The sequence below is a fragment of the Peromyscus californicus genome, unplaced genomic scaffold (genome assembly GCF_007827085.1).
Source record: "Peromyscus californicus insignis strain IS unplaced genomic scaffold, ASM782708v3 Scaffold_5__1_contigs__length_169319896, whole genome shotgun sequence".
NCBI classification, from domain to species: Eukaryota; Metazoa; Chordata; class Mammalia; order Rodentia; family Cricetidae; genus Peromyscus; species Peromyscus californicus.
The window spans coordinates 90,400,776-90,411,852 of NW_026294573.1; the positions used below are offsets into that span (position 1 = coordinate 90,400,776).

Genomic DNA, 11,077 nt, shown 5'->3' on the forward strand with positions numbered 1-11,077 from the left:
GGCTAGCTTCAGACTTTGCCACAGCAAAGATCTGAGGTTCTGACATACATCTATGTCAGAACACCAGAGAATACCACATAGAGTTACAAGAGGGAAAGACATGATATTGTTTTAGACAGGGTCTCATGTAGCCCAGGTTAGCCTTGAAATCTCTGTGTAGCCAAAAATGGCTTCTTTCCTGTCCCAAGCTCTCAAGTGCTAGGACAACAGATGCACAGCACCATGCCACTCTTGACATCCAACACAGTTCCTTGCATGCTAGGCAAGGACTCTACCAACTGAGCTACATCCCCAGCTCTGTGATCTGAAAACTCTGGGCACATTTGGTGTATTTATTCATCGAAGGAATGGGAATAGGTTAGAAAGACTCACTGCCTTTGAGTCTTGCTTGAAAATGAATCTTTCAACTAAATATTAAACCCACAGAAGCAGTTCAGGAAGGATCATTGCCCTTGACAACAGTGCTCCTGGGGAGCTGACGCCACAAACATCTATGCCAACATACAAAGGGCTCGCTAATGTCCTTGGAGTAATGTGAGGCTGTGCTGGAGGTACAGCCTTTCTGGAGACTTGGAGAGTAGTTGACGAAATTTATAATATGCACATTGATTCACTCACTCCGCATTTCCAGAAAACAGCTTTCAGTTTCATTTTTGAAGCATCCAAGATGTTCACTATAGCATTGTATATAATGAAAAGAAATGGAAACCAAGTGCATGTCCAGTGAAAGCTGGCTAGCCACACTTCCAAAGTAAAAACAAACTTGTTAGTAAATGCTAGTAAAGTGTATGTGGGTATGTGGGTATGTCAAAGCATGCACAGAACAGCATGGACGAAATGCAAGCTATAGAATAACACGAACAGAATGCAAGCTACAGAGCAACACATAGGGGTGTTGTGGGTGGAAAGGAGTATTAACCTACAAAAGCACGTTTCTGACTCTGCTGTGGGCGTCCAAGTTAACCAGGAGGATATCTCCCAACAGTTAATGGTAACAGCCTCTTGGGGCTGAGATTTGAAGGAAAAAATGGAAAACAGAGATGTGTATACCACAAATTCTGTGACACTATAATTGTTTAAAATCATACATTATCATAAAATTAACTTTAGACATATTTACACATTCTTATTTTGGTGGTGGGGATCAAACCTGGGGTTTTGTGCATGCGAAGCATGGGCACTATACCGTTGAGCTCCCACACATTATGAAACATGATTAATGCTCATAAGGGACTGAGCCCAGGACATTGCACAGGAGGCAGGATTAGCAAAGCGAAACCTCCCAACATGATACGGCATCTGTAGTCACATACAGCCTACCCCGTGAACTCCTTGAAGACAGGGCCAAGGATGTCTGGTCACCATTTATACCGCTTTACCTCTCCCAGCACTGACCCAGAGAAAACATTAAGCAACAGCTTGTGAAGTAGATGAACAGCTGCACGAATGAACGAAGGCATGGGTGCTGGTCCTGAGCTTGGGATTCCATGCCCCCACCACACTTACACCTTGGTGGGCCTGGATCTGCTCATTTGTAAAACCTAACTTTGAGCCAAGTGTGGTGGTGCCCATTTGTGATTACAGAGCTCAAGAGGTGGGGCAGGGAAAGTGTGGGTCCGAGGCCAGGCTGCGCTGTACAGTGGGTTCTCGGTCAGCCTGGGCAAAATAGTAAGACGGTGTCTCATTCCATAACCCCCACCACCACCAGGTTCAGCTGCTTTATGGTCTCCTCTGAGTGGTTTGAACTTGCCTCACAGGCCGTGTGAAAATCAGGCCTCTGTCTGGGTGGATGGGAACGTCAGTTGGGCTCCGAGGCTGCCACGGGCTTCGCGAGAGCCCCAGTGTTTGCAGAGATGGCAACAGTTTGAAGAATTCCCACGTCGTGTGTCTTCATGCCTTTCGGATCCCACGCTGTTTTGTAGACTGCTCCAGAGAAGTGTGAGGCAAAGCTTCCAGAGTGGCATCAAATTAGTAAGTGGGAGAACTAAAGTGTGTCCTCCCAGCCACATCCATCTCACACTCAAGCCACTGAGAACCACAGCCAAGGAGCTGCAGTTCTGACACATTGTACTGCACCAGAGCACTGGCACTGCACAGACCACACCATCCCTGTCTCCGCTCTTCCACAGTGGAGCTTCTCAGATCTACACATCCTGAAGAGAGTATTCCAGCAAGGAATATTCTAAACTCAGTGATTGGCTACCCTCTTTGCTCAGTTACTGCGGAGGCTTTCCTTATCCAAATGAAGGAGCTCTTATTTGATCGAAACCAGTAACGCTCACAAATAAAGGAGTACCTCCTTTTGGTTGTATACAGTTTCATTTTGTTTGACAACCTTGGCTTGTTCAAGACTGTCAGACTCTGGCATACAGTCAGTTGTATTTTTAAATTGATTGCCCCTCCCCTGGGGCAGACACAGCTTTCAGAGACTTGGCTAGGACAATTTCTAAGTCACCTGCTTCAAGTAACTTTAGAAGAAAAAGCGGGGAAAACAGTTTAGGGGTTTTTATAGAATGTTTAGACTTGATGTTTTATCACCATTTGCGGAGACCCCTAAAACACTCACGGTGAAGTCTGAAGTCCTCGTGAAGTATCTACTACTTCGTGACCTTCCATGATGCGGTTTAAATGTGAAATGCCCCTTACTGGCTCATGTGTTTGAACACTTGGTCACCAGGTGGTGGCACTGTTTGGGAAGGTTATGGAACCTTTAGGAGGTGGAACCTTAGAGGAATTCCATCACTAGGGCAGGCTTTTAGGGTGTATAGCCTGGCCCAAACTGCTCTTCTCACTCTGCTTCTAGGTACAGACGCAATGTGACAGGCTGATCTCATGCCCCCCCTGCCACAATAGTTGTCCCCCGCTGAAACTACCTGCCAAAATAAGCCCTTTCTCACATAAGTCATTTTGGTCAGCGTATTTTTAATCACAATAGAAGAGAAACACACACACACATACACACACATTCACACATGCTCACACATTCTCACACATGCATTCACACAGTCTCACACAGATGCTCACACAGACTCACACACATACACTCTAACACACATGCTCACACTCTCACACACTCATACACACACTCACTCTTATACACACACTCTCACTCTTATACACACACTCTCACACACGCTCACACACACTCTCTCTCACACACACGCTCCAGCCTCGTCCCTGGAGCATCTTATGCTCATTCTTTAAAGCTCCAGGCACACCACCTTTCTTTCAGTTCTCCCAACTTGACAAGATGATTCCTGCCTCGGGACCTTAGCACATGCTGCTTCCACAGCTCCAGGCGCTTCTTCCCTTCATGTCTAACTCAGCAACTCCTACTCATCCTTTAGATCTCATGTTAAATATCAGTTTCTCAAGGGCCTTCTCTGACTAGCTGATCCAACCCCCATGCTCCTCCTATCACTTCTTCTGAGTCCTGTCCCATAGTGTGTGTCACACCTTGAATAACATAGCTCCTGTGGTTACTGGGTTAGCAGCATCACATGGCTCCTGTGCTTACTGGGTTAGCATCTGCCCTTATTAGATTTTGAACTCCATGCCATGAGAAACATGACTGTTTTATCAACCACTGCTAATCTTAACAAATCTTACCCACTGATTAAATGAAAAAGCCAATTCAAATTCATTCCCTCTTTTAATTAATTTTTCACAAATACAAGTTGGACACAATAAGTGAAGGGAACCAAGACTATATCTTACTCATATTCAAAGAAACCTCGCTACCTAGGATGAAATGAGGGGATAGGATTCCATTGGCAGAAGTGCAAGGCTTGATATTTGAGAAATTTTGTTAGACCCGTGGATGGACAGAAAATGTAGTATTATGAAGGAAAGAAAAAAGTGGGAAATTGGTCTCCAAAGCGAGTTCCAGGAGAAGCACAAAGCTACACAGAGAAACCCTGTCTCGAAAAACCAAAAAAAAAAAAAAAAGAAAGAAAGAAAGAAAGAAAAGAAAAAAGTGGGAAACTAATTGCATTAAGGAAGTGGATGAAGTGTGGCAGACAGACAGTGGGAAATTAGGCAGGTTCACCGGAAGGTGCGGAGCACTTTCAAATGTCACAGGGGGTGAAAAAGCCAAGGTCAGGCTGACCAGAGTAGAAGGACATGTATATACTGGAAAGGAGAGAGGGAGAGAGAAAGGCATAGGTAGGCACACCTGGCACCAACCACAGCTAAGACCAGGAGGAACCAGGGGGGTGTCCTAGAGGCTCTGTGCCACAGTTATGGAGTCCAGATGCCAAGTCTAGGGGGGATACATTAGTGTGGGGATGAAAATCATCATTCCTCATCCGCAAAACAAAACCAGGCTGCCGTTGGCCCTACACTATGAGACAGCTGGGCCAGCATTCAATCTCTGGTAAAGGGCAGTCTCCATAGTGAAAAATGTGACCAATGGCAATGAAGAACTCCAGAGGCCAAGGTGCCCGGTGACTGTACTGAGTCCCAGGAGCTTGCCCAAATCCTCACTCCTACAATGTCGTCATGGGGACTGCGGTAGGCTCCGTTGCCCTCAGGACATTGTGTTTCTTTACAAATTATCTGTGATCTGGAGAGCTACCCAGATGGTAAAGGCACTTGCTACCAAGCCTAAGGACCCAGGATCCACACAGTGCGAGGAGAGAGTCAACTCTCACAAGCTGCCCTCTGACCTCCACGCCCATGTTGGGGCACGTGCACACACAAAATAAGTAAATAAATATTTTAAATTATGAAAACTGTCCAAAAACTGGCTTTCTACCAACCTAATACCCCATAAACTGTCAACAGAGAAGGCTGGAGACTGCGACAATAATAATAAATGACAGATACTACTTACAGACATTAGGTGATACTTATTAAGCATACTTTATTCCAGGCCTGTTCTAAGGTGTGTGTGTGTGTGTGTGTGTGTGTGTGTGTGTGTGTGTGTGTGTATTAACACATATGTATTTATATATGTATATCAATTGCTTAATTTTTACTAAAAAAAACTCAAAATAGCTACTATTATTATTCCATTTTCCAGAAGGGGAAAATGAAACCCAGAGAGATTGACACTACTCAGCAATGTGTCAAAGGACTAAGTCCCGGACAACCTGACTCTGGAGACCAGCTGTTAATGTCTAATTCCCTCTATTTGTTTTTACAATTAATAAAGCGCTTCAGAAGAGAAGCAAATATTATCTGATCCTCTCAGTAACACTAAGTAAAAAGGACCATCTTTTCCCCATGTGCAATTGGGGAAACCGAGGCTCACAGGCATTCAAACACTGGCGTGGGAAATCAACAATGCTGCTGCCAGCCAAAGAATTCTACAGTCCCTCACTCCTACCGGCCACATCATCTCTTGCTTCTCCTTCCCACTGGGTGAGGAGTAAATTGCATCTACACAATTGGCTATGCAGAAGGATAAAGGCTGAATCTAGAGTTTTGGGGTTTGGCATGGAGGTCCTGGTATCTGAAAACATGGCATTATCTCCAATCTGAAATATGATTTCATATGACCTCAAAGTCAGTGAGTATCCGTGGGAAGAGAGCGAGAGGGAGAAGCGGACCAAGTGAGCAGAGATGTAATTGCTGGCTTTCTTGGAGCGGCAGGCTGACGCCTGTCACAGGGACCTTGCTGCAGTATCAGCCCGGGAGAGTGACCAGGAACGTGGAGAGAGACAGCAACCCTAGGCTGGGTCCACACCCGGAGCCCTCACTGTGTCTTTTTCTGGTTACCGCCTCTCTTGTCTTCATGCCATCTTTTCCCCACCCTCCCATGCAATGCGGGTGATGCCCAACATTGTCATTGAACCTCAGACTGCTGCTAGGACATTTCTGTCTCATTTCTCCGATTACCCCAGGAGCTAATGATTTTCGGGTCCTCCAGTGGCTTCTAGTAGCCAGTTCTGGCTCATATCTCCCAAAACTCATCATCCTCCCATCACACCCTTCCTATGGAATCACATTTGCTTCGGATCCGCAGTGACACCCCCCTACACGCACACACACACACCTCTTAACTGCAGTCCAATAATGCTGACACGGTTAGGAATCGGAAGTAATGGCTATTGCGGCCAACTCCCCGAGACGGACAAGGTCGGGGGCAGGGACCCAGAGAAGCTTAAAACAGGTCTGGCTTCTTAGCAACATGACCCCTCATGTATCCCCAAGGCAGTGGCACAAATCCCCCGCAGCTCAAGGCTGTCGATACCCCCTCCGCAGCGGCTGCTATAGAAACAGCAAGAGGAACACAGTGGACTGAAATTAAACACCCAGGCTGGACCGAGATGAGCGGGGATCGGTCACCATGGCAACATGCCCAGGGAGGCACCGAGCGGCGCGCAGCGCGGGGATACTCACTCCATCGCGGGGATCCGGGCGGCCCGGCGCACTGCTGCGGGGCTCCAGGCGCTGCTGGCCTCTGCCGGGGCCGGGGCGCTCTGGCCTCTCGCAAGGTGGAGCAGCCAAGCCGTCCCCTGGTCCCCGCCCGCCTCCCTCCTCCCCTGGAGCACTGGCGAGGGAACGCTTTGGCTCTCGCAGCTCCCAGCCTGTGAATAAAACGGGAAGCAATTGGATAACGTTATTCGCTGGGCGCTAGACCGAACCCCTTTACTTCAGGGGATCCGGGAGGGAGCGCGCCACCAGCTGTGCACCGGGCGAGGCGGCCACCTCACGCCCTAGTCCCCCCGGCGCCCCAGGCTCCAGGTGCGCTCGCGACTCCCCTGGGATCCACGGCGGCGCCACGCAGAGCTCCGGGAGAAGCGTGGGAGGGGGCAAGGGGCGGTGGCGGCGGGTGGCACGGCCTAGGGGGCGTAGGGAAACGATGGAGTCCTTGGCAAGGTAACAGCTGTCGCCGCCTAGAAGTTGCAGAAGGCTCCTGGCCTCTGCAAAATAGCAAGCGTTGCCCTCAGCCGGGTTTGTCTGGGACTGCGAAACGCCATTACGCTAGCACAGCCGGCATCTGCCGGAGGTACCAGGAAAACTCCAGCTGCGCTGCGCAAGTTCATGCGGTGTTTCCACTTGGGCGACCCCACGCCCTTCTTGGTGTCACACCATAGGCTCCGATTTCCTGCCTGCCAGGTAGATATTCTTCAGATGTCCCAGATCGGTTTTCTTGAAGAGTTACATTGAATATGATTTTCCAAGTGACCTCAGCCCCACCCTGTGGTAATAAGCTCCCTGAAGTCATGAATTCTCTGCTTACGCCCACTGGAAGAGTTCTCTACCAGCAGGCTCCTCACCCACTGCGATGAACAGGTGGGGCAGGCTTCAGGGTCTCCATGTACTGCCTGGTCCACCTTTGAGCGGGGCTGCTGAGTACTGCCCGGGCAAAGCCTTCAGTCCCTGCCCTAGCCGAGCTCCAGGCTGAAGGAGAAAGACAGTGCACAGAAAGAAAAAACATGGCTGAAAATGTTACTATTAAATAAATAAATAAGGCCAGAGAGATTGTTCAGCGGGTAGAGGTGCTTGTCATGGCCAACCGGGCGACCTGAGTTTGATCGAGGTGCAAGGAGAGAAGCAATTCCGTAAAGCTGTCCTCTGACTTCCACGTCCTGCCATACCCATCTACCCACAGATACAAAACATGTACACATGTGCATATTAATGTTTAGTCATAACATGCTATGTCTGATCATCTCAAGTTAATTTGTGATATTTGCAGAACTCTGTGAGTAATCCAAAAATCACTGATTTTTTTTTTCTTCCGAGTGATTTTCTTGGTAACTTACTACATCTTTTTAATGGTCTAGCTGGGTATAGTGGTAGGCACCCCTGTAATCCCACCCCTTGACTGGGTAGGCAGAGAAGGAAGAACGGCAGGTTCTCAAGGTTAACCTGGGCTACAGAGTGAGATAAGGGTCTGCCTCAAAAACAAACAAACAAACCAACCAAAGGTTGAGTGACCTGCCTGGCCAGGCGCTGAGGAAAGTCTCTGCCGGACTGGAAAGGACAGAGGACACAGACAGGCGGTCAACAGGAGCCAGCAGCAAGTGAGGGCTGTGGGTTGCAAAGAGCCCCACCCATCATAAGGACAAGACAGGCAGGGTTGAGCTGGAACTGCAATGGAGCCTCCTGCTTTTCCCTAGAGAGTGAGTCAGGGAGTCAGAGTCAGTGACTGCTCATGGAGCTTCTTTCCACGTAAGCTCTCTGTCCCCTTGAAGCCGTGGAGACCCTGGTGTCAGTTCGGAAATTATCAAAGCCTTTGCCACTCGAATGCCTCTCCACCTGCCGTCCTACCTTGACACTTCCCTTTCACTGTTCTCCATATTCACCAGCTGGACACCCACCATTTCCCGTCTCCTCTCTGTCACAGAATTGGTGCAGATTTGAGCCTCATCAAGAGGCCTAGACAGAAGAACTCTTGGTCTCCTGCTCCCCATGGGTGTGTGTACACTCGCATGCCTACACGTTTGTAGAGGCCAGAAGTTGACACTGGGTATTTTCCTCAGTTACTCTCCACTTAACTTTTTTGAGGCAGCATCTCCCTGAACCCGAAGCTCACTGATTGGTGAAGCCAGGTGACCAGATGACTCCAAAAATGGCCCCTCTGCTTTACCAACACTGGGGTTGGAAATCAGGGCTGCTCCATCATTCTTCTTTACATGGCCGCTGGGGACCCGAACTCTGGTCCTCCTGCTTGGGCTGAAGTACTTGACCAACCGCGCCATCTCCTCTCCCCACTGTCTTCTACTCTTAAAAATTCAGAGATAAGCAGTTCTGGGATAACTTACCAAGTGTTTTCAAAAGGATAAATGGTCCAGGATCTTCCAAAATTTTGCCGTTCCATGTGGACTTCCTTCCTGAAATCATTTCATAGTCCAACTTGGCCTCACCAGCTCCAGTCTTGACGTCTGCATTTCAGTCCTCACAAAGGCCAAGGATGTGTGCCAGCTACTTCCCAGGAAGGCTCTCAGAATTCTTCCCCTCATACCTCTTTGTCCACAGTTCAGTCACATGGTGTCACAACTAAGTCTCCAGAGAGACTGGGCAAAGCAGACCTCGTTCAGCACAGCCAAGAACACAGCCAAAATTAGGGATTGTGTACTCCCATGAAAGGAGAAAACCAGATATTGAAAGGCAACCACCAATCATTGGTTGACCCATGCCTCAAGCCTCAGCATTCTGGTTTCTGCCTCGCCAGGCCCATGGCCACTGCTCACCATAAAGTCTCCAATGTCATATCCAATGGAAACATCTCAGTCTTCTTGTGTGGTTTCTAAGGCGTGTTTGACATTTTGATCACCCATTTCTCCTCCTCGCCCTTTTTCTTGAAGTCAGTTTTACTCAGTGTAACTTACAGATAGACAAATTGGTTCTTTTATGAGTACAGACTCAAGAGTTTGGATGCATTACTCATTTGTGTATTCTCAAGGAGACAAGAATATTAGCATGGATCATGCATTTATTTTCTCAATTAAGAATATATTGACAGGCGGGGAAAGATGGCTTAGAGGGTAAGGTATTCGACACACAGGCTGACAGCCTGAGGTTCCCAGATCCCACGTAAAGGTGGAAAGAGAGAAGAAACCCCACAGTCACCCTCAGACTTCCTCATGCATCCATTGCATCTTGCCCACACACCCCATGTATACATGCACAACAACAATAAAGTTTAAAAGATATCGCCATACCTATAAATATAGCAAAGCTATAAAATAGCAGACTATGACCACTCTCTAATAATTAATTATGAACTAACAGTTAACTAGTTAACTAACAGTTCATAAGCTGAGCTTACTGAGGACTATTTATGTTAAAACTTGGAGAATTCTCCAGTTCAAAGTCTGTGACTTAACAGCCCCGAACTTTAGACTAAAACTGGGAAATTAAGAAAAGAGCATCACAGGTCTCTGAGATAACACACTTAGCTTGGGATGATCACAGAGTTCTTTCTAAAATGATTCTTCTTTGAGAATGTCACACATGTCTACAATGTATTTTAACCATTCAAACTCTTTACACTCCATTTCCTTCTGGATCTCACCACCACCACCCATCCCACCACACTCTCTGCCCAATGTCATGTGCTCTTTCCTTAGCCACTAATTAGTGCTATTCTAAGTGCACAGGCATACGACCAGCACAGCAGCATGGACAACCTAACGAGGGACACTTCCCTAAAAGAAAATGACTCTCCTTCCCCCAGCTGTGAAACTGTGAAAACTGTCAAATGTGAAAACTCCTCAGCTAGAGAAGGGACTTCATGAGTCCCCTCCCCCGTCTATGCCAAATTTAACTGCCTTTTTTTAATATAAGGAAGTTATCTTTTAATGTAAAAATTTTATTAATGCTCCAAAATCTCCATATAATATATTATAATATATTTTGATCATATTCACTCCCTAACTTTTCTCAGATTCCTCCAGCTCCCCAATCAAATACAACTTCCCATCCTTTTTTTTTTCTTTTAAATAATCCAGAGTCCAGTTGGTGCTGCCCTTATACCATGGGTATGGAGTCATTCACTGGTGCACAAAGTTCTTAAGTGATTCACAAAAACTATGAGACATTTTTTGCTCAGGGTCAGAGGGTGAGAATTTATTTTGCTTATATCAGACAGTTCACTGACTCCTGAAGGCTGGCCGTTGTCTAAGGATCCCGGACCCTTCCACCTGCCTGGAGGGTGCAGCCTGCTTGCCATTCTGTTGTTTTATTCTTATCACCTTCTGTAGATGAAAAGACAAGTTTGGAGTACTTAAATGCCTGGCCACATCCAGTGTTAGCAAGAGTAAAATCCATCACCAGATCCAACGTCTTCAGCCTGGTAGTCTATAAGAGAAGCCGTCTGAGAGAGAACGCGGAGGGCGTTTTCTGAAATTGTGCTGCATAAGTTTTTGAACAAGAAATCTTACATTGAGAACCATGTGAGCTTCTGGGAGATGCCTGGAATTCTGGGGAGCGTTATGGCTTGGGAGGAGGAGGAAGTTGAAGGGTGAGGTCTACTGCTCTTAGCACAATCTCAGTGTTCACAGTGAACAAACTGTACATGTGACTAGAGATAGCATTTAGCTTGTTTGGTTCATGTTTTCTAGGTTACTAGGAATAGAAGCATGTAATTAAAAGGGGCTGGAGAGAAACGGGCAGAGTGCTA

General features: G+C 47.3%; 1 protein-coding gene across 5 annotated transcripts in view; it reads right to left on the minus strand.

Annotated features, from left to right (window-relative positions):
• The window catches only part of Palm2akap2 (PALM2 and AKAP2 fusion), a 485,103-nt gene extending 478,651 nt beyond the window's left edge, over positions 1–6,452 (minus strand). For all 5 annotated transcript variants that reach the window (XM_052716746.1, XM_052716744.1, XM_052716743.1 and 2 more), the window contains exon 1: positions 6,346–6,452. In XM_052716746.1, coding sequence (XP_052572706.1) covers positions 6,346–6,350 — 5 coding nt within the window. In that variant the 5' untranslated portion in view covers positions 6,351–6,452. The remainder of the gene's footprint in view (positions 1–6,345) is intronic.
• Positions 6,453–11,077: the final 4,625 nt, after the last annotated feature.